The 24,968-nt window shown below is 39.3% G+C and overlaps 2 protein-coding genes across 8 annotated transcripts in view; one reads left to right on the plus strand and one right to left on the minus strand.

The window, feature by feature from the left end:
• The window catches only part of IMPG1 (interphotoreceptor matrix proteoglycan 1), a 135,946-nt gene extending 135,463 nt beyond the window's left edge, over positions 1-483 (plus strand). For both annotated transcript variants that reach the window (XM_057528056.1, XM_057528057.1), the window contains one exon: positions 406-483. In XM_057528056.1, coding sequence (XP_057384039.1) covers positions 406-483 — 78 coding nt within the window. The remainder of the gene's footprint in view (positions 1-405) is intronic.
• Positions 484-4,940: 4,457 nt separating this feature from the next.
• MYO6 (myosin VI) overlaps positions 4,941-24,968 on the minus strand; it is a 139,759-nt gene continuing 119,731 nt past the window's right edge. For 3 of the 6 annotated variants that reach the window (XM_057527752.1, XM_057527751.1, XM_057527748.1), the window contains 5 exons: positions 14,835-14,938; positions 13,241-13,372; positions 9,962-9,988; positions 7,306-7,524; positions 4,941-6,776 (listed from right to left, as the gene is read on the minus strand). In XM_057527752.1, coding sequence (XP_057383735.1) covers positions 6,577-6,776; positions 7,306-7,524; positions 9,962-9,988; positions 13,241-13,372; positions 14,835-14,938 — 682 coding nt within the window. In that variant the 3' untranslated portion in view covers positions 4,941-6,576. The remainder of the gene's footprint in view (positions 6,777-7,305; positions 7,525-9,961; positions 9,989-13,240; positions 13,373-14,834; positions 14,939-24,968) is intronic. The other 3 variants (XM_057527753.1, XM_057527750.1, XM_057527749.1) reach the window with 1 other exon arrangement.

Raw genomic sequence — 24,968 nt, forward strand, 5'->3', positions numbered from 1 at the left:
CATAAAACGACATTAGGACACGGGATCTGATATTAATAAAATGCCCAGGATGAAGTACACGCCAACTGAATCTGGAAGTACCAGGTAGAATTAGGAACCGCATTTCACATGAGGAAGCAGCTTAGATGTCTGCTATGGTTGGAAGGGAACATGTTGACTTTGATTCACAAATTATTTGCCATCCCTGCTTCAAGAGATTGATTCAGTCTGAGAAGATTTAAGAAGAATAGTAGGTTTAAGAATTCTTAGTAGGTTGTAAAGTTAGGAATCTTTCCCACCTTTCAAAGAATATATCCTAAATGGCAAGCATATTATCTCATCTACCAGCAGAGGTAATATTGGAATGAACCATTGGTTTGACCTTGGGTGACATTTTTTAATCTCTTAAAACTATTTCTCGTCCAGGTAACCAGGAAAAGAAATTCTGAATTACTAACTGTAGGATATGAAGAATTTAACCATCAAGATTTGGAAGGAAATTAAAAACTGAAAATGTACAAATTATCATTTAATCTATCGCAAGAGAGATGGCTTGCTTTCTCAAGGAAAATTATATCCACTGTGTCAAAATTCTGAAAACATAGGCAGGCATATCCACTGGTCATCGATATCCAGGCATGTAGTCAACACTGAGAACCAGGACACATCACATTTCAAATACAGAAGAGTCATGTACTTGAAGACCAATAAATTCTGAAAAAAAAGCAGCTTATTATCAAAACCAAAAACACCACCAGTAAAATGTATTTTGGCTATTCCTCAGTGATAATCAAGGTGATAGCAAACTAGCTCTGTGTCCAGCTGCCCTTAAAATATTGTTCACAGGTCATTTACAACAAGTGCAACTTATTATTTGGGGGCAGGGGGGTGGGATATACTGGGAAATAAAGCTCTTCATATGTTAGAATGTACATAAAAGATGATTATGTATGCAAGGAGGTGCAGGATGAATGCATATACTATGTAAATTGTGGTGAGCTTACAGATGCACCACACTTCAGCATCTGTAACTCACATGCCCCTTCAGTTCTTAGGCCCACTAGTTTTATACGAAATTCCTGCTTACATGGTGGATAATTTTGTTGCCAATAATTTCTAAGTTGTTCCTTTAAAGAAAAGAACTGGGATATACATACCATGGAAAATCTTACTCTTTCTTGTTACTGCATAAAGCTATTTTAAAGAAAGATACTATATTAGGGGGGAAAAAGTGAGGTTGTACTTTGTGACATAACCAGTTCCTGTTTCCCACCACGGATGAACTATGTCTTCTTCCAGTTTGATAGCTTCATTGAATACTCCTTGACACTCACTGTGGTGTGTACATAGATAGACTGGCATCAAGGTATTCCAGTTCAGCCAGTTTTTACTGTGCTATTTAATGAAAAACAAATTCCTCCATCTCTCTTTCAAATGCTAGACTATCAAATATACCTTAATTTCAATAAAATATGATAAGCACTATATCTATATAGATTTATAATGTGCGTGTGTTTACTAGATATCCCCTGCATTTGCTTTATAGATTATGATAAATGATTCTAAACGAAAAAATCACTTATGTTGGCCTCCCAAATGCACAGCTTTCATCCCTATTCCCATCCCAATTGTCCCCAGAGTGAGGAGCTATGATATGGGACAAGGGCTTTGTGTATGGTGATAAAGTGCCACAAAGCAAAGAAGGGTGGCAAGAGGTGCACCTGCTCACTTCCGTATCCTTGGGACTCCCCAGAGGAAAACACTCTTGTTAGAGGCGTGACAGGCCAGCCAGAAGCATATGAGAAAAAATTCCATTGAGAGAAAATGAAAATCGAATGCTATCATCTCCCCAGAATGCGCCCTCCGTCACCTACATTTCAGTTGCGCTCTAACTGCTGCAGAGAATGCAGCTTTTGATGAGGAGAGAGAAGGATGCAAACACTTCATCTTCTGTGGGGAAGGTCCCCTTTGGAAGCAAGTGTCTCTCACTCTTTGGACCACCCACTTTTTGGATTGGTCTTTTCCAACCAACCAGAGAAAAGCTGTTGAGGTTAAGATGGCCTGCATCTGCCTGCACCCAGAAGACCCATCTGGATCATGGTAAGTTCCACACGAAGTAGCCTATATACACCAGCTGTGTTTGAAGTCCTAGGGACAAGGACTCTTCTTTGGGTCCCCAGTTTTTACATCCTATGTCACCTCACAAACTGGTAAGGGCCTGAGGAAAGGAAGCCACGATTTGGATTTTCTCTCATCTAGGCAAAGTGGCTCCTGATTTTTCCCTGGATGGAAAACCTGTAGGAGTTTGGGGTCAAAGCTCAAGGATGCTTCAATCACCCAGGTTCCTTGCCTGTTCCTCCGCCACCTGGCACAGGGTTTCCAGGTCTGGTGACTGGACGAACTTCAGGATTCCAGCTTCTCCAATTTATTCCATTGGAAACAGGAGACAACAAGTGTAACATTTACAACTTTTTTGTTTATAATACCCTGTAACTGTATTAAAAGCACAAGAAGCAAGTTCTACATAGAAGCATTTATAATTTGTATTTCTAGTACATCAGTATTTTAGGCAAGTATCAGATACACATTTTTAGGGAATGAGGAAAAATTAAGTAACAGATGCAATTAGATGAATTTTCAAAAGTGAAAAGAAAATGGCCAATTAATAAACCTATTTGGGGTCTGAAGGTTAAGAGTCTGCACAGGTATAAATTAGGATTAAAGATTTTCTTTTCGGTGTGCATTTTTTCCTGATTATCTCTTGAAAAACTTTTTGAAAAGTATATGACAACCAAACTTACTTCATGTATTAGGTTAGTCATGGGGAAGGAAGAATACATTGATTTGACGTGAACTTCACTGTACTCAAAGATCTGGTCCCGGCACGGGTAGGCTCGACCTCATAAAGTATCACCACTTCATCCCTCCACAGGGCCTGTGCACAGAATGCCTCCTGGCCTTCTCCAGCGTGGCAGTGTCATATCTGTGTGCTAAGAATTTATACACCAGGCCTATCTTGGTCCAAGTTTAATAGGTCCATGGGCTTTGCTCTTATGTTACATACAATTCATTCTACAACTTAGCAAAGATCTAGGAGTGCTTGGTCACCTAAAACGCCGCACTGTTTTCAGCCTGGGGTGTAGCGTCTTCAGGGGTGCACCCCTTTTCTTTCTCTTCCATCCACTCTTCTCTTTCCTTATTGTTACAACCTTCCCCCTTATCTGTCCTTATTCTAATTTTTAGATGTCCTCTGTCCTCCCCTCCCTTATTAGTTTATATTCTGGAAGAAATAAAAATGCTCAATAATTGTTACTGCTGGTAACGCTAAATAGACAAAGGCCATCACATCTTCTGAAGATGGAGAGTGACAGGTGAGCAACCCTTCATCAACCCCCAGGGGCTACTCAAAGAAGTCTGCTTGTTTTGACTCTGTGCTCCACATGAGTAGAGCAAAGGCATTTCTATCTCTTTCACGGTCTAGAATTAAATTACTTGAGCTCTCTGGATCTCTGTTTACCTCTTCTGTAGAAGGAGTTAGGTCTACCACTAACACTGAAGCAATTCACTGATTCATTCAATAATATTTATTCTACTGATTCAGGTACTCTTAGGGTAGTTCAGGTGAAGAAACCAAAGATCTACCTGTTTGGATCCCCTGAGAACCACTGGAATAACCTGTGAATGAAAATATCTTTTTAAAAATCCAATGAATAAAACTACAAAATCCTCATTATTCCTCGTGCCTGTGAGTTTCTACTCTCTAAGTTTCCACAAATACCACCTGCATTCCACTTTTAAGATGATCTTTTCTTTTGTGATCTGATATGATCTTTTGTTTTGTTGTTTGCAGAACAAAAGGGTTCACTATGTTACTGGAAAGAATGACCTATAAAAGGTCACTGTAGGGAAGCAGAATGTGAGTTACAACAGAATGTCTTTTGTGTGGGCTTGTGCTCCTAAGTGCACTATTTTACTTCTTCCTCATATAACCCTTTGAGAAGATGCCACCTACTCAACCTTACAACTAAGAAAACTCACTGTTCTCTTAATATATGTACGTATTGGAGAAATTTTCTCTCAGCGCCTACCCATAGCTCACAATACGTATCTCAGATGTGTTAATGCGATGAGGAATTACATCATAATTGAATGTGAAAACATTCTGTTTTCTCAGTTTTAATATTTTATGTACATCTACCTTTGCAAAGCATACACTAAGGAAGGAACTGGTATTGAGGGAGACAAGCGTTGAGAAGAATTAGTTCTTAATGTACAGAATGCTCGCTTGAACTTCTAATTTTACATCTCAATTAAAATGACTGATTAAAATATAAACTGACGTTTGATTCATACCGTTTTCACCTAGTGTTTCTGGGTTTGATTGTGAACGTTGTAAAGAAGCTGCATCTACATTTTTCACAACACTCTCTCTGCTATTTCCCTTAAAGGATGATGGAGGTCCTAAGCTTCTCCAGCAAAGGGGCTTCTGTGTGTGCAGAGCTGTTATATGTAGGTGACTGTAAGTCTGTCTGAATTAGGGCAAGTCTCCTGGAGTCACAATTAACTCAGGAGACTACTTAAAATAAATACATTCTAGGACAGCTGTGTGACATAATTAGCAACAAAATGGCTTAAGACTGACTATAATTTTATCAGCTATTAAAGTAAAAAATTAAAGACCTGTAACAATGCCTTGCTGTGATATATTTCTCACAAATTCTTCAAAACTTTAAGTTCTCTCATTACGATAATTTAACCTGTGTGATTAGTTTTCCACCAAGTGCCTGCATGTATCTAGGACACACGTAAAACTGTTTCTGGAAACAGCGCTAAGGGCACAAGTCATTAAAAATCTATTTGGTTACTAAATTTTCTTCCAGGACTCTACTTGTTACCAGTTAAGAAAAAAGCTTATCATTCACTATCCTGTACAAATAAAAACACCAGTTAAAGGCGAGTGATAAGAAGAGGGAGAACAGGACATTTATTTTCAGTAACCAGACCGTCTGTCACCAAATCACAGGGACCAAATGACCCAAGGGTGCGTGAGTCTATGCAGTAATACAGCCTTAAAAAGATAATCACATTCACATTCTCAACAGTACAGACAGGACCATTTACTTTCTCTAACAGAAGACGATCGTTTGCACAGTATCATAATAAATAAATATCTCTATACTAAAACATATAATGAGAGAAGCAATTCTGAAAACAGTGCCCAGCTCACAAGCACTAATCCAATCAGCTGGGAAATACTTTCCTAACTGAGGTACTCTTTCTAGGGGAAAAAAAAAAAAAAAAATCACTGGAAATTCATTTCAAAGGTTAGGGTCTTTAAACATCAGGGGAAAAAAAGTACAGAGAGTAATTTTATTTTCTAATTTTATTCTAAAATACAAACAAGACTCCTTAGGATTATGTCAACATAACTCCTTGATGTATGTTTGTTTCCAAATTCCTAATATGACAGTCATAAATATTAGGCTTGAAACTGCTGACATTTGATCAAAACTAAACAGCACACAAAACCTTTTTTTTAATTATCAGTTATATGAAACAAGCAATTCCTCAGTGCAGGGTTTTTGAATTACAAGGCTTATAAAAGAGCTCTACAATTACCAAAATCTCGAAGGCCAAAAAAGACAATAGGAATTTTTTTAAAAAACAAAGGTGTTTTGAAGCAGAATACTAGTTTAAATCACATGAAACAACTTGGACAAGATTCTGACACAAAATCACAACTGAGATGAAATTGAAAGAATATTTGAATTCAGTCCAGTTAAGCCAAACTGCCACCTAAAACCTATTTCCTTTTCTAAATGAAACAAAGTTATCTCAGAACTTTCAAGCATTTAAATGATCTGAATTTCCTTTATTTGTCCATGGAATATAAGAACATATTCTTACAGCAACACTATGTGATAGAAAAGCAAAACACATCTGTGCAGGATACTATGTACCTTCTTTATCACAGATTGCATCAAATACATCAAGGCTCTCTCCAGAATTCTAGAACTTCAGGTAAATTGCTTTACTCAAACTAAGACACTGCAAAAGAGGGGGGAAAAAATAAAAATTTCCACCTTTGATGGAAATTTCCATGAGTTTCGGAAAAAGTTAGTAAAGAAAGTACACAGCTTTCAGATCAAAATATCAGTGCCTTGATCATTTTAAGTGCCTTAATTTTTTGTATGAAAATTAAAGCTAAGTTTTCTTTATTCCAGTTATACGGTACTATGCCATCCTTAAAAAGCAAGAATTCTGCATTTTTTAAAAACTTCTTTTCCTAAAGAACAACTACGATGGATTTAAGGTAGTCTGTTGGCAAAGAAGGAGAAATGTCAAGAGTCTGTCCAAGTGTAACAAGTATTACAATAATGAGAGGTCTAACAGTTACAGCTGGATACAGGAAAATAATTTTTAGGTCCCAAATTCACTACCATAATTAACCTTAAATTAACAAAAAACCATGATTAATAAAATCTGTTCACTTTGCATAAGTAATTCTAACTTGATCATGGAATGGTTAAATCTCTGGGACACACTCCCTACCTAGTGCCATGGCAAGGGCTCCCAGCTGCAAGGCTAGTGCAATTTCTACTTTAACAGATTCTGCAGCATGGCCGTGGCATAGGTGGGCCTGGCCTGTCTGCTCTCAATTGCTTTCTGAAGATACTGGATGCCTCCACAGCGTTCCCAAATTTCTTCGAACCGTCTTGGCAAAATCTCAGCACCGCACTTTCGAGTCAGGCCTGTCTCTTCAAGATTCAGCTCACACATCTCCATGTCATCCTTACCTGCACAGATGAGACGTCAGAGAATTACTATACCTCCTTTCAGAACCATTTACTGTAAACTTTATTCCTGAAATGTCTACCAATTCTCATAGATGTGAGGACTTTTAAAACCAGTTCCTTCCTCTAAGATTGAAATCTGCTTCATAAATTCACCAGAAACAAATGTGTCCTCCACCAAGTTCCATTTCAAAAGGTATTAACGATGCAGTTGACCAAACAAGTTACCAGGGTTCATAAAAATGCTACATTTCCTTAAATAACCATTACAAAGCACATGATATAATCAGACACCAATGAAAAGGTTCCTAGGACACAGACAAGTTTCTATGTGCTCTACAAGGACAAAATTAATCCAAGCAATTCCCTATTGTAAAGAAGTTATCCTCAACTGATGTGACTTAACTGCAAAACTCCACGCCTCAACCCTGAAATTTAATGAATTATTACACTGTACGTCACACCATTTCATCCAGAGGGTACACAAGCCTTTTCTGCTTTATACATTTTTTTTCAGGTGAACCGTACACACCGGCCACGAGGAGGATGGGTGGCTTGTCCGGATGAAGCTCCAGCTGCCGGGCAATCCACGGTCCATCAAAGTGGGCATACCACCAGCCTTTTTTCTTATTCTGCGGGTCCTTGTACTGGTCCGCAGGGCGGATGAACGGGATGCGGAAGAAGCGCTGTTGTCGGTTCATCTCGATCCCCTGCTGCCTGGCGGGGAGCTGAGCTGCCGGGTTCTGCTGAGCTGTCACAGAGAACAAGCAGAGTCACGCCGGCAGCCCAAGGGATATGGAAAGCAGCCTTTAATCCTAAAGTGCACCACGGATTTTTACAGAAGCAAAAAGAGGGGTTCCTAACAGTGAATCTAAAACAAAATGTCAATGTGAACTGCCTACAGATGAATACAATTCAAAGGGTGATTTCTTAGAAGTTTCTTCCCCTGAAGATGTTCCTGGGCATCGTAAACACACACACACACACACACGCACACGCACACGCACACACACACACACACACACACACACACCCTCAGCCGCAGCAGCAATAACAACAAAAAGCCCCTAGCAGATTCCCACAAATGACTGCATCTGCACACAAAACTCACTCACTCAGCAGGAAAGCAAACTAGTATGATTTACTAGATTTATATTTTTTCCTCCAAAGAGTTCAAATGAAGGCTGCAGAATAACTTTTGTAGGACTATTTATGATGAAACAAATAAACAGTAATTTCACAAATCTGAGGGATTCTAGATATTTGTCGATTTAATCACAGGTTCTCAAAAAAGTGAAAGACATAAAAGTTTTCTCCTTTGCCAACTGATTCTGGGATTTAAAATGGCCAAGATAACACAGATATTTTACTAATAAGATTTAGGCAACTTCGTGACAACAACAACAAAACTGTAACAGTAAGCATGAACTTGCACTCAGATTTACTTCCTCTGAAACCAGACTTCTCTTGGAATAAAATCCACTGCAATAAGTGGAACGTGTATAATATTTAGTTTCCTTTGCCAATAGGAAAGAGAAATCCTTGCTTTTCTGCTAACACTGGGCATTGAGCTCATATCATCTCTTTTCCCTTGCTCAATTTCCATTACTAAATGGTTGAGTTTTGCTTTTTTTTTTTCTGAAAATATACAGTTCTCTGAGGCAATGACTTTACATCTTCAGGAGCATAATTCTGGTAAATCTGTTTAATATGCTCTATACTCACAACTTTAAAGGTGGACCAATCATTTACTGCAACTCAATCAAGAATCTCACTGAAAAGCTAAGCATGTCAATGAAAAATTATATAATATGTACGAGTCAAGGACAGTCACATGGCTTTTGTAAGACTTTCCAAGTACTGAAAGGATGAAATTACTCTTATTCTACTTTTTGCACCAGTAGCAAAAAGCTTTATAGCAGCTCAATTTATTTTTGTGCAAACAAGAGAAAACAAAAAGCAGTTAGCAAAGCTGTATATGCCTATGAAAGAAAGAAAGAGACCCAGTTTTGTTAGTGACTTTAAAAAGCCGTATCACCTTTAGCATGTTACCAGAGATGAGCTTATTTATTCTCTCGTTCCTGTTCCCTCAAAACAACTTACAGGTCAGTGTTTCCATTTCGAGTTTTAAAAACTACCTACTTTGCAGAAAATACACTAACTCAAAACTAAGACATTTTATAAAAGGATTAAGGAAAAAAACCCTTCCCTCCATCTTAAGCAGTGAATTAGAACTCAGTGTCCTGTTGACAGAAACTTACTATGATACTGATGGCCACCCATTAGCATAACCTACTTTTTTTCTTTCAAAATAACAATCCCCTGTAACCTAATATATTGGGTAAAATTTAGAAACCCAATGGAAAGTCTTGGATGGCTTCTTCTACTAATGTGAGAAATGAAATTGTATTTGGGGAGCCTGGAAATGAATATTCATCTGGAAAAGTACAAAGATACAGACGTTAAAAGCTTGAAACTAATCTTCTAAACTATTTCTTTCACATCCAATTGTTATCTTCAACAGTGTGAATAAGTTTCAAATTTTTAAGTCTGTAAATTACTGGAAGCACTAAAAAAAATCATGTCCAACCAGCTGGCAAATAAATATGGCCTTATATTCAAATCATTACTGCTCAACTGATTCTAGAAGAAATTCACTGTACACTAAGATGACTCAGAGCTTTTAGATGATCAAAAACTGTGCATCATAGGAAGCTGTAAAAGTAACAGAATAATCTCCTCTTCCTATTAAGAGGTATTCTATTAAGCTTGTGTACATTATCATACAAAACTCAAATCTCTTCAGACAGAAATGCTTATACCATCACAGTATTTGAAACCAGCACCTAAAGTTAGTCTTTACTCTAAAAGATCAGCTGCTTATTAAGATAGAGTTTTGCTACAATAAGAACTGGGTATACTCAGTTTAAAATGCTAGTTTTTTAAAAAAAGGAAGTAATTTGATGAAATAACAGATTAATTAAATTTTGTTCTGCATGTATATTTTGGAGTGATCCAAATGAAAGTACCATCTCAAATGAGGTATCTTAGTACAGATAAACCAACATTAATGTACTACAATTCACCTTAAAATTGTAGCAAAACAATGTTTAGAAGAAGTTAGTACTTTATAAAGTATTTTTAACCCATCTTCCAGTTAGCTCATGAGTTACCACCCATTGACTTACGTGAATTGTTCAAAAATGGCGCAAAATCTGTGAACAAATATTTTATGTTGAAGAAAAGATAAAAATGCCAAAACTGTTAAATGAGCATTCTTCTAATTTATCATGTCTTCCCATCAATGGAGGTGGTGACTAACAAAAAGATACCCTATCCACAGCCAAATACTCCCAGAACTACCTACAAGCAGATGCTGCTTTCCAGTTTTTTTTAAAGCTATTTTGATTATGTTCTTAGGACATCCTGCTTGATGGACATACAAAGAGGACCCAAATTTTAATTTTCAAACACAGTAATATCCAAACAAAAATCCAAAACAGTGACTTAATAATCAAGATGAAAGTACCTTTAAAGCACTACTAGAATTTTTGTAGGGAAAAAAAAAGAGAATAACTCATAAGTTCATTAAAAAAAGCTTTTTATATAGAGAAGAAGCATTGCCACACTTCCATATACTCAGCATGTTTTAATTTCTTCACATTGTCTTAAATCTTAAACTCACAACATTTTTATTTAGGAACTATGAAATAAAACTACTCTCCAAAGTCATTGTTTTAAGCAAGTAAATGTAAATCTTTACTGGGTAATTTGCCACTGCCCCCAAAAATTATTTCTGAGAGCCCCTTTCCGGGGTAAATGTAATGACGGTGTGCTCACCCAGTACAGCACACAGGAAAGGGACCTAAGCCTCCCGACTCCTAACTCTTAAGAATTTACCATACTTTGTCAATGGCTTACTCTTAAAGGCAATAATACCAAGTTATATTTTTGTTAATCATAAGCTGTCATTTTATTTTCTCAAATTAATGAATTCTAATCCTTCTAAATTTTAAACTACAGAGCAGTTCCTTTTAAAGGTCAAGCAGCTGCACCACTAGGAAACCACCTAAAGTACAGAATTTTCTCAGGTGAGCCGTTAAGCATCTTGGTGCCCTTCGCCTTTCCTTTTACTGCACTCCTGTGTCAGAGTGAATTCTACACGACAGAAAAATAGAGAGAAAAATAAAAAAAGTACTTTTCAGGGCAGAAGTTACATTTTATGCTGAAAATGACCCACATTCAAATTCTCTGAAGGCGACCTATATGTGGAAGCGTGCTCCTACACAATTCCTAATTTTGTTCATCCACCTGGATGGGGACCCTTGAGAAACTTTCTTCATCTACTCTGTTGTTCTTCCAAAAAGTACTTTAGGAATGGAAACAGTATAGGAACCAGTAAGGTAAGCCGCCTGTTATTTGCTCCTTTTGGGGCAAAGTTGGATGAGCAAGGTACCAAAGTTTGGTTTGCTACAATAATGCATGAAATATTTATATATTCATTAAAAATGTGTCTACCGGGGACTTCCCTGGTGGTCCAGTGGTTAAGAATCCACCTTCCAATGCAGGGGACACGGGTTCAACCTCTGGTGAAGGAACTAAGATCCCACATGCCGTGGGGCAACTAAGCCCAAGCCCGCGTGCTACAACTACAGAGCCCACGTGCTCTGGAGCCCGCGCACAACTAGAGAGAAGCCTGCGCACCACAATGGAGAGCCCACGCACTGCAACGAAAGACCCCACATGTCACAACTAAGACCTGACGCAGCCAAAAATAAATTAATTAATTTAAAAAAAAATGTGTGTGCCAAATATTACATTTATTTCTTTTTTTTAAAAAAAATTATTTATTTATTTTTGGCTGCATTGGGTCTTTGTTGCTGTGTGCGGGCTTCTCATTGCGGTGGCTTCTCTTCTTGCGGAGCACGGGCTCTAGGCGTGCGGGCTTCAGTAGTTGTGGCGCACGGGCTTCAGTAGCTGTGGCTCGCGGGCTCTAGAGCACAGGCTCAGTAGTTGTGGTGCACGGGCTTAGTTGCTCCGCGGCACGTGGGATCTTCCTGGACCAGGGATCAAACCCGTGTCCCCTGCATTGGCAGACGGAGTCTCAACCACTGCACCACCAGGGAAGTCCTCTTTTTGTTTTAAGAAGTGCAATCACGGAGATGTATAAATTCTGAAATAGAACATAATGAAACCCAATCAGTTCAAGGTCATGATTAGAACATTACAGCTAAAGATTATAGCTAAAAAGAATAGCCTTTTGCCATTTTTACAAAACAAAGCAACTGTGGTAGAAACTTGGTGCAGACAGTGAACAGGTAATGGAATCATCCTGTCATCTTCATTTCCCAGAGACAAATTTTTAAACTGGAGAAGACAGTGGTGGTCACAGAAGATCAGTGTTGAGAGGGCCCTCCTCCTGCCATTTCTTAGCTGCAGGCAAGCTCACTGCTTTTGCAAGAGAGTTATATTCTGACTGAGGACACAGTCATTACTACTAATAACACTTCCCTTCCTCAATCTAATCTTTGCAACATCTTAGAAACACTAAAATTTCACCATTTAATTGACTTTCACCAAACACTGTTTTATTTGCTAGGAAGGTGGTAGGGGAGGCAAAATATAACCGTGAGCTCCTTTTCTAAGTCAGCTGGGGCCACGCGTGGCTAAGCTTTACCACCAACTGTCGGGAATATACCTCGTTCTAAAAAAAGATATTAAATATGCTGTCACCTTGACATTAGCCAGAATTAACCTAACAAATTGTGCCAGTAGCAAGTTGAATAAATGAAATTCCAATGATTGCTTTTAAGACTGAAATTACAACTCATATCACAGGTATTCTTAATTAATGTTAAAGCTAGTACTTGCTTTTACTAGGTTATGTCTATTCTGCTCTATTTTCCAGTTTCAGGGATACAGCTTTGTCTTTTGCATAACAAAGTAACAAAATTCATTTTTAGAATCTCAGTCAAAAAAGCAAATTCTGGCCTAGGTAAAACTCTGGTCTAAACCAAGGTATTGTTTCTCACTTATATTTTCACAGTTTTATAATATTTGCAGTAAATATTTTTTCATAGTAATCTTTACATTTCCACACATAAGCTTTACATATGTGTATATATGTGTATATATGTGTATGTGGAAAGAATACGTATTTACAGCATTATCATACAACTTCCTCAGTATAGACAAGATTATTCTTACCTCTAGAATTTATCTTAACAAGTAAATTCAATACTTTTAAACAAATATGACTTTAAAGATGTATCTAACAGAAATAATACTTTGAAAGATAAGCCATCATGGTTGTGTTAGATTCAGTGGACCCATAGTTCTAAAGTAAGAGAAAATTTATATTGGACAATTTTACTCAAATACCTTATGTATAGTTACATGTAATTATATACATATACTTTTTATATACATATACTTTGGAACACTCAAAAGTACAGATTTGTTTTTACCATAATCAGTAACAGACTTTGGAGCACGTTGCTCTGTTTCAGTATTTCTCTTCTTGTTCTTGGATTTCCAAGCATGATACACTTTTAGTCTCCTATGAAATTCTTCTCTGCAAGCTGCCAGGAGCTCAATATCTATCAATTACACAGAGAGAGTAAACAAACAAACAAAAAAAGGCAATTAACATCCTAATTTAGTTGTCTAGCATAATTATCCTGTGGCATAAACATATATTTTTTTAACATCTTTATTGGAGTATAACTGCTTTACAATGTTGTGTTAATTTCTGCTGTATAACAAAGTGAATCAGCTATATGTATACATATATCCCCATATCCCCTCCCTCTTGCGTCTCCCTCCCACCCCCCCATCCCACCCCTCTAGGTGGTCACAAAACACCGAGCTGATCTCCCTGTGCTATGCGGCTGCTTCCCACTAGCTATCTATTTTACATTTGGTAGTGTATATATGTCCATGCCACTCTCTCACTTCGCCCCAGCTTACCCTTCCCCCTCTCCGTGTCCTCAAGTTCATTCTCTACATCTGCATCTTTATTCTTGTCCTGCCCCTATGTCCTGCCCCTAGGTTCGTCAGAACCTTTTTTTTTTTTTTTTTTTTTTTTTAGATTCCACATATATGTGTTAGCATACGGTATTTGTTTTTCTCTTTCTGACTTACTTCACTCTGTATGACAGACTCTAGGTCCATCCACCTCAAAGAACTCAATTTCGTTTCTTTTTAACATATATATTTTTAAATGAAGATTTCATTTTTAAATTAACAGTACAAAATCAAAAGTAAACTAATTATTGATAAAGATGAGCACTTCATTGTAATACTATCTTTTACACTTACAGAGCATTTTCTTAAACGTTATTACTACCTTCAGTCTTTCCTCCACGCAAGAACCCTGGACTAAATAGGTCTTTTATAGATGAAGAACTTGAAAAAGGAAGGTTAAGTCACGTGTCCAAGGTCAAAGACCACGACAATAGAATAAGAAGTCACTGTGTTCAAACACAAGCTAGATTTACATGCACCACATTTTTTACATGTGTAATTATGCAGATAAACTCAGTGAAGAGGGAAAGAACACAGTGAGGCCTCCTGTACGATTATGACACTTGAAGTCCCAGTTACGGTGTCCTGAATTCAAACACTGTGATTTATACGTGAACACAACTGTGTGGGATTCTCTGGACACAGCCTTTTACTCTGTTCTGTTGGAAGAAAAATAGCTTTAAAAGGAAAGGACTCCATTGCCATTTCATAGACCAAAAGAGTCTGATATATAGGTATTTAACTATTATGAATAACGTTGGGAGGGTCAGTCATTAATATAGCCCAAACCATAATTCCTCTATGCTTTTCCTCTCTGGCCTATGCAAGAGATGGGCAAAATGAATTCAGCTTAATAAGTATGTCTTTCTTTTAGCTTTGTGAATAAACTAGGTCTTCATTTCAAGGCGAGAGTAACAAAGAGAATGACTTAAACTAATTTATATGAAAAAAATTCCCATCCCAATCTAGGTATTTAGTTTATATTACCTGACAGCGATAGAGCCTTCCCACTTTTCATCCTCCCCATACACTTACCACAAGAAGTATTGATGGTATCACGTAGTTCTGCATATTTCCATTTACTAAGATCATATTTCTTGGTACCAGCAGCCGCCTTGGTGGCTTGTACAGCAGGGCCTCTGTAATTATCACACATTTTTGCATATTTAAACTTAGAAACACGAATGAAATGTTGACTAAACAGGCAAGAAAGTGAACATAAGTTTGAGAACTGGAAATAATTACTGGAAAAACATATAATAATTTTTGTATCTTTGACAGACGAGATTAAGAATGGTGTACTACGGGATGCCCAGGTGAATTAAAATTTTCCAGTGCATCATTCAACAGCCATATTAGATTTTCAATCAGAACTTCTGATTCCAATATTCTAGTACCATGGACTTCCCCCAGGCTTCAGTTTAAATCTTCTAACTCATGGATACATGAACATCAGGACAATACATTTACATATATTTCTCAAAATCAAAGCTACAATGAGCTATCACCTCACACAAGTCAGAATGGCCATCATCAAAAAGTCTACAAATAATAAATGCTGGAGAGAGTGTGGAGAAAAGGGAACCCTCTTGCACTGTTGGTGGGAATGTAAATTGGTGCAGCCACTATGGAGAACAGTATGGAGGTTCCTTAAAAAACTAAAAATAGAGTTAGCATATGACCCAGCAATCCCACTCCTGGGCATATACCCTGAGAAAACCATAATTCAAAAAGACACATGCACCCCAGTATTCATTGCAGCACTATTTACAATAGCCAGAACATGGAAGCAACCTAAGTGTCCATCAACAGATGAATGGAAAAAGAAGATGTGGTCCATATATACAACGGAATATTACTCAGCCATAAAAAAAGAAGGAAATAATGCCATTTGCAGCAACATGGATGGACCTAAAGATTATAGTACTAAGTGAAGTAAGTCAGACAGAGAAAGACAAATATCATATGATATTGCTTATATGTAGAATCTAAAAGAAATAAAAAGATACAAATGGGGCTTCCCTGGTGGCGCAGTGGTTGAGAGTCTGCCTGCCAATGCAGGGGACACGGGTTCGAGCCCTGGTCTGGGAAGAGCCCACATGCCGCGGAGCAACTAGGCCCGTGAGCCACAATTACTGAGCCTGCGCGTCTGGAGCCTGTGCCCCGCAACGGGAGAGGCCGCGATAGTGAGAGGCCCGCGCACCGCGATGAAGAGTGGTCCCCGCTCGCCACAACTGGAGAAAGCCCTCGCGCAGAAACGAAGACCCAACACAGCCATAAATAAAATAAATAAATAAACCCAAAAGTTTAAAAAAAAAAAAAAAGATACAAATGAACTTACTTCCAAAACAGAAAGAGATCACAGACACAGAAAACAAACTTATGGTTACCAAAGGGGAAAGGGGGTGGGGGAGGGATAAATTGGGAGGGTGGAATTAACATATACACAGTACTATGTACAGACTAGATAACCAACAATGACCTACTATACAGCACAGGAACTAAACTCAATATTATGTAATAAGGGAAAAGAATGAGAAAAAGTATGTGTGTGTGTATGTATGTGTGTGTGTGTGTGTACACATAACTGAATCACTGTGCTGTACACCTGAAACTTACATGATATTGTAAATCAACTATACTTCAATTGAAATTTTTTTTAAATCAAAAGAGAACTCCTCAACATACTTTAAGATCATTAGAGGCACACGAAGGGTTTGTTTATGAGCCACTCACCTGCAGACTACTGGAACCTGCAGATGGCCAAGCCCCTCCACTCCTAATGGCTCAGACTCTCCCTGGGCATCTGGATGTTTAGAGGTCCCCAGGGGAGCAGCCAAACTACCACCCTCTGCCCGAGTCTTTATAGAGACATGCTAAAAGAGCTGCTGGAGCCTGGAAACTCCCGTGACTTTTGAGCTTTTGTGTTAAAAATACTTAGCTAAGTTCTGTAAGCAGATAAAACCACACCCTCGTATTTAGTGAGTAATAATATGACAACTAGTAAATTAAAGGAAAAGGTTGCAGGTCGTGAGACAGATAACAGAGATTTCAAAGGGCACAAGTGCTTTATCTTGCCCCATGTAGGAGGAACATTTGAGTGGGAAAAGAGGGAAAAAATAAAAAATAAAATACATATATTTAAAATATAAAAAATAAAATAAGTAATTTTAAAATTAAATGGGATAAGCTTTTTCATAGCAGTGCTACTGAGCGCTTAAGATGTGTTTCTATATACATAATTAAAAATAATTATTCTAAAAATACAGGAAAAAATTTTTTTCTGTAAAAATGAACATTATTTTTCAGCAAAAGATTACACTTGCCACATAGCAGACACTCGGAATAAGCCGCAAGTGAACTTCTAAGCTCAACGTAACAAAGGAAGAATTTAAATCCATCATATTTCAAGACACGAAAAGAAGATAGCACATTAAAAGAACTAAATATTAAAGAACTAAAATATTGCTTCTCAGGTATCACACGAAGCATTTCCCCTTTGTGATCTACTACTTGGAAAACCTTCCTCTTAAAGAGGGATGATCATGGTATAATACTGAAAATGAGCTCGTATTTTCTCAGCATCCTACATTTTGAAAGACAACAGCGACCTTGGCAAACAATCAAGACACAGACACTTGAGACTGATGTTATTTAAAAGTGATGCTTGGGGGCTTCCCTGGTGGCGCAGTGGTTGAGAATCTGCCTGCCAAGGCAGGGGACACGGGTTCGAGCCCTGGTCTGGGAAGATCCCACATGCCGCGGAGCAGCTGGGCCCGTGAGCCACAACCACTGAGCCTGCGCGTCTGGAGCCTGTGCTCCGCAACAAGAGAGGCCGCGATAGTGAGAGGCCCGCGCACCGCGATGAAGAGGGGGCCCCGCTCGCTGCAACTGGAGAAAGCCCTCGCACAGAAACGAAGACCCAACTCAGCCATAAAAATAAATAAATTAATTAATTAATTAAAAAAAAAAGAGAGAGGGGGAGAAGATGGCGGAAGAGTAAGACGCGGAGATCACCTTCCTTCCCACAGATACAGTAGAAATACATCTACACGTGGAACTGCTCCTACAGAACATCCACTGAACGCTGGCAGAAAACGTCCGACCTCCAAAAAGGCAAGAAACTCCCCCCGTACTTGGGTAGGGCAAAAGAAAAAAGAAATAACAGAGACAAAAGAATAGGGACGGCACCTGCACCAGTGGGAGGGAGCTGTGAAGGAGGAAAGGTTTCCACGCACTAGGAGCCCCTTCGCGGGCGGAGACTGCGGGGGGCGGAGGGGGGAAGCTTCGGAGCCGCGGAGGAGAGCGCAGCCACAGGGGTGCGGAGGGCAAAGCGGAGAGACTCCCGCACGGAGGCTCGGCGCCGACCAGCACTCACCAGCCCGAGAGGCTTGTCTGCTCCCCCGCCGGGGCGGGCGGGGCTGGGAGCTGAGGCTCGGGCTGCGGTCGGATCGCAGGGAGAGGACTGGGGCTGGCAGCGTGAACACAGCCTGAAGGGGTTAGCGCACCACAGCTAGCCGGGAGGGAGACCGGGAAAAGGTCTGCAGCTGCCGAAGAGGCAAGAGACTTTTTCTTGCCTCTTTGTTTCGCTGCGCGCAAGGAGAGGGGATTCAGAGCGCCGCCTAAACGAACTCCAGAGAAGGGCGCGAGCCGCGGCGATCAGCGCGGACCCCAGAGACGGGCGTGAGACGCTGGGGCTGCTGCTGCCGCCTCCAAAAAGCCTGTGTGCGAGCACAGGTCACTCTCCACACCGCCCCTCCCGGTAGCCTGTGCAGCCCGCCACTGCCAGGGTCCCGGGATCCGGGGACAACATCCCCGGGAGAACGCACTGCGCACCTCGGGCTGGTGCAACGTCACGCCGGCCTCTGACGCCGCAGGCTCGCCCCGCCTCCTCTGTACCCCTCCCTCCCCGCGGCCTGGGTGAGCCAGAGCCCCCGAAGCAGCTGCTCCTTTAACCCCGTCCTGTCTGGGCGGGGAACAGACGCCCTCAGGCGACCTACACGCAGAGGCGGGTCCAAATCCAAAGCTGAACCCCGGGAGCTGTGCGAACAGGGAAGAGAAGGGGAAATCTCTCCCAGCAGCCTCAGAAGCAGCGGATTAAAGCTCCACAAACAACTTGATGTACCTGCATCTGTTGAATACCTGAATAGACAACGAATCATCCCAAATTCAGGAGGTGGACTTTGGGAGCAGGAGATATTAATTTTTCCCCTTTTCCTTTTTTTTGTGAGTGTATATGTATATGCTTCTGGGTGAGATTTTGTCTGTGTAGCTTTGCTTTACAATAGCTTTATTTTACTTCACTATATTATAGCCTCTTTCTTTCTTTCTTTCTATTTTTTCTCCCTTTTACTCTGAGCCGTGTGGACGAAAGGCTCTTGGTGCTCCAGCCAGGCATCAGGGCCATGCCTCTGAGGTGGGAGAGCCAACTTCAGAACACTGGTCCACAAGAGACCTCCCAGCTCCACGTAATACCAAACGGCAAAAATCTCCCAGAGATCTCCATCTCAACATCAAGACCCAGCTTCACTCAACGACCAGCAAGCTACAGTGCTGGACACCCTATACCAAACAACTAGCTAGACAGGAACACAACCCCATCCATTAGCAGAGAGGCTGCCTAAAATCATAATAAGGCCACAGACTCCCCAAAATACACCACCAGACGTGGACGTGCCCACCAGAAAGACAAGATCTAGCCTCATCCACCAGAACTCAGGCACTAGTTCCCTCCACCAGGAAGCCTACACAACCCACTGAACCAACCTTAGCCACTGGGGACAGATACCAAAAACAACGGGAACTACGAACCTGCAGCCTGTGAAAAGGAGACCCCAAACACAGTAAGATAGGCAAAATGAGACGACAGAAAAACACACAGCAGATGAAGGAGCAGGCTCAGAACACACTGGACTTAACAAATGAAGAGGAAATAGGTAGTCTACCTGAAAAAGAATTCAGAATAATGATAGTAAGGATGATCCAAAATCTTGGAAATAGAATAGACAAAATGCAAGAAACATTTAACAAGGATGTAGAAGAACTAAAGAGGAACCAAGCAATGATGAAGAACACAATAAATGAAATTAAAAATACTCTAGATGGGATCAATAGTAGAATAACTGAGGCAGAAGAAAGGATAAGTGACCTGGAAGATAAAATGGTGGAAATAACTACTACAGAGCAGGATAAAGAAAAAAGAATGAAAAGAACTGAGGACAGTCTCAGGGACCTCTGGGACAACATTAAACGCACCAACATTCGAATTATAGGGGTACCAGAAGAAGAAGAGAAAAAGAAAGGGACTGAGAAAATTTTTGAAGAGATTATAGTTGAAAACTTCCGTAATATGGGAAAGGAAATAGTTAATCAAGTCCTGGAAGCACAGAGAGTCCCATACAGGATAAACCCAAGGAGGAACACGCCAAGACACATATTAATCAAACTGTCAAAAATTAAATATAAGGAAAACATATTAAAGGCAGCAAGGGAAAAAAAACAAATAACACACAAGGGAATCCCCATAAGGTTAACATCTGATCTATCAGCAGAAACTCTGCAAGCCAGAAGGGAGTGGCAGGATATACTTAAAGTGATGAAGGAGAAAAACCTACAACCAAGATTACTCTACCCAGCAAGGATCTCATTCAGATTTGATGGAGAAATTAAAACCTTTACAGACAAGCAAAAGCTGAGAGAGTTCAGCACCACCAAACCAGCTTTACAACAAATGCTAAAGGAACTTCTCTAGGCAAGAAACACAAGAGAAGGAAAACACCTACAATAACAAACCCAATACATTTAAGAAAATGGGAATAGGAACATACATATCGATAATTACCTTGAATGTAAATGGATTAAATGCTCCCACCAAAAGACACAGGCTGGCTGAATGGATACAAAAACAAGACCCATATATATGCTGCCTACAAGAGACCCACTTCAGACCTAGAGACACATACAGACTGAAAGTGAGGGGATGTAAAAAGATATTCCATGCAAATGGAAATCAAAAGAAAGCTGGAGTAGCAATTCTCATATCAGTCAAAATAGACTTTAAAATAAAGACTATTACAAGAGACAAAGAAGGACACTATATAATGATCAAGGGATCGATCCAAGAGGAAGGTATAACAATTGTAAATATTTATGCACCCAACATAGGAGCACCTCAATACATAAGGCAAATACTAACAGCCATAAAAGGAAAAATTGACAGCAACACAATCATAGTAGGGGACTTTAACACCCCACTTTCACCAATGGACAGATCATCCAAAATGAAAATAAATAAGGAAACACAAGCTTTAAATGATACATTAAACAAGATGGACTTAATTGATATTTATAGGACATTCCACCCAAAAACAACAGAATACACATTTTTCTCAAGTGCTCATGGAACATTCTCCAGGATAGATCATATCTTGGGTTACAAATCAAGCCTTGGTAAATTTAAGAAAATTGAAATCGTATCAAGTATCTTTTCCGACCACAACGCTATGAGACTAGATATCAATTACAGGAAAAGATCTGTAAAAAATACAAACACATGGAGGCTACACAATACATTACTTAATAACGAAGTGATTACTGAAGAAATCAAAGGGGAAATCAAAAAATACCTAGAAACAAATGACAATGGAGACACGACGACCCAAAACCTATGGGACGCAGCAAAAGCAGTGCTAAGAGGGAAGTTTATAGCAATACAAGCCTACCTCAAGAAACAGGAAACATCTCGAATAAACAACCTAACCTTGCACCTAAAGCAATTAGAGAAAGAAGAACAAAAAAACCCCAAAGCCAGCAGAAGGAAAGAAATTATAAAGATCAGGTCAGAAATAAATGAAAAAGAAATGAAGGAAACAATAGCAAAAATCAATGAAACTAAAAGCTGGTTCTTTGAGAAGATAAACAAAATTGACAAACCATTAGCCAGACTCATCAAGAGAAAAAGGGAGAAGACTCAGATCAATAGAATTAGAAATGAAAAAGGAGAAGTAACCACTGACACTGCAGAAATACAAAAGATCATGAGAGATTAACTACAAGCAACTCTATGCCAATAAAATGGACAACCTGGAAGAAATGGACAGATTCTTAGAAATGCACAAACTGCCGAGACTGAACCAGGAAGAAATAGAAAATATGAACAGAGCAATCACAAGCACTGAAATTGAAACTGTGATTAAAAACCTTCCAACAAACAAAAGCCCAGGACCAGATGGCTTCACAGGTGAATTCTATCAAACATTTAGAGAAGAGCTAACACTTATCCTTCTCAAACTCTTCCAAAATATTGCAGAGGGAGGAACACTCCCAAACTCATTCTACGAGGCCACCATCACCCTGATACCAAAACCAGACAAAGATGTCACAAAGAAAGAAAACTACAGGCCAATATCACTGATGAACATAGATGCAAAAATCCTCAACAAAATACTAGCAAACAGAATCCAACAGCACATTAAAAGGATCATCCACCATGATCAAGTGGGGTTTATCCCAGGAATGCAAGGATTCTTCAATATACGCAAATCAATCAATGTGATACACCATATTAACAAATTGAAGGAGAAAAACCATATGATCATCTCAATAGATGCAGAGAAAGCTTTCGACAAAATTCAACACCCATTTATGATAAAAGCCCTGCAGAAAGTAGGCATAGAGGGAACTTTCCTCAACATAATAAAGGCCATATATGACAAACCCACAGCCAACATTGTCCTCAATGGTGAAAAACTGAAACCATTTCCACTAAGATCAGGAACAAGACAAGGTTGCCCACTCTCACCACTATTATTCAACATAGTTCTGGAAGTCCTAGCCACAGCAATCAGAGAAGACAAAGAAATAAAAGGAATCCAAATCGGAAAAGAAGAAGTAAAGCTGTCACTATTTGCAGATGACATGATACTATACATAGAGAATCCTAAAGATGCTACCAGAAAACTCCTAGAGCTAATCAATGAATTTGGTAAAGTAGCAGGATACAAAATTAATGCACAGAAATCTCTGGCATTTCTATACACTAATGATGAAAAATCTGAAAGTGAAATTAAGAAAACACTCCCATTTACCATTGCAACAAAAAGAATAAAATATCTAGGAATAAACCTACCTAAGGAGACAAAAGACCTGTATGCAGAAAATTATAAGACACTGATGAAAGAAATTAAAGATGATACAAATAGATGGAGAGATATACCATGTTCCTGGATTGGAAGAATCAACATTGTGAAAATGACTCTACTTCCCAAAGCAATCTACAGATTCAATGCAATCCCTATCAAACTACCACTGGCATTTTTCACAGAACTAGAACAAAAAATTTCACAATTTGTATGGAAACACAAAAGACCCCGATTAGCCAAAGCAATCTTGAGAACGAAAAATGGAGCTGGGGGAATCAGGCTCCCTGACTTCAGACTATATTACAAAGCTTCAGTAGTCAAGACAGTTTGGTACTGGCACAAAAACAGAAATATAGATCAATGGAACAGGATAGAAAGCCCAGAGATAAACCCACACACATATGGTCAACTTATCTTTGATAAAGGAGGCAAGCATATACAGTGGAGAAAAGACAGCCTCTTCAATAAGTGGTGCTGGGAAAATTGGACAGGAACATGTAAAAGTATGAAATTAGAACACTCCCTGACACCATGCACAAAAATAAACTCAAAATGGATTAAAGACCTAAGTGTAAGGGCAGACACTCTCAGACTCTTAGAGGAAAACATAGGCAGAACACTCTATGACATACATCACAGCAAGATTCTTTTTGACCCAGCTCCCAGAGAAATGGAAATAAGAACACAAATAAACAAATGGGACCTAATGAAACTTAAAAGCTTTTGCACAGCAAAGGAAACCATAAACAAGACCAAAAGACAACCCTCAGAATGGGAGAAAATATTTGCAAATGAAGCAACTGACAAAGGATTAATTTCCAAGATTTACAAGCAGCTCATGCAGCTCAATAACAAAAAAACGAACAACCCAATCCAAAAATGGGCAGAAGACCTAAACAGACATTTCTCCAAAGAAGATATACAGATGGCCTACAGACACATGAAAGAATGCTCAACATCATTAATCATTAGAGAAATGCAAATCAAAACCACAATGAGATATCATCTCACACCGGTCAGAATGGCCATCATCAAAAAATCTAGAAACAATAAATGCTGGAGAGGGTGTGGAGGAAAGGGAACACTCTTGCACTGTTGGTGGGAATGTAAATTGATACAGCCACTATGGAGAACAGTATGGAGGCTCCTTAAAAAACTACAAATAGAACTACCATACGACCCAGCAATCCCACTACTGGGCATATACCCTGAGAAAACCATAGGTCAAAAAAAGTCATGTACCAAAATGTTCATTGCAGCTCTATTTACAATAGCCAGGACATGGAAGCAACCTAAGTGTCCATCATCGGATGAATGGAGAAAGAAGATGTGGCACATGTATACAATGGAATATTACTCAGCCATAAAAAGAAATGAAATGGAGGTATTTGTAATGAGGTGGATGGAGTTAGAGTCTGTCATACAGAGTGAAGTAAGTCAGAAAGAGAAAAACAAATACAGTATGCTAACACATATATACGGAATCTAAGGGAAAAAAAAAATGGCCATGAAGAACCTAGTGGCAAGACGGGAATAAAGACACAGACCTACTAGAGAATGGACTTGAGGATATGCGGAGGGGGAGGGGTGAGATGTGACAGGGTGAGAGAGTGGCATGGACATATATACACTACCAAATGTAAAATAGATAACTAGTGGGAAGCAGCCGCATAGCACAGGGAGATCAGCTCGGTGCTTTGTGACCACCTAGAGGGGTGGGATGGGGAGGGTGGGAGGGAGGGAGATGCAAGAGGGAAGAGAAATGGGAACATATTGCATATGTATAACTGATTCACTTTGTTATAAAGCAGAAGCTAACACACTATTGTAAGGCAATTATACTTCAATAAAGATGTTTAAAAAAAAAAAAAGAGTGAGGGAGAAACTAAGACTTTTTTAAAAAAAAAAAATTAATGCTTGAAAATATGTACCCTCCTTCCTGAAATAAGGAAAATTATTCCTTCAGCATTAAGCTTAACAATGAAACAAATAAGGTACTTTTGCCTGTTTAAAAGGCCTATTTACGCTT

This window comes from Balaenoptera acutorostrata, chromosome 14 (genome assembly GCF_949987535.1).
Source record: "Balaenoptera acutorostrata chromosome 14, mBalAcu1.1, whole genome shotgun sequence".
NCBI classification, from domain to species: Eukaryota; Metazoa; Chordata; class Mammalia; order Artiodactyla; family Balaenopteridae; genus Balaenoptera; species Balaenoptera acutorostrata.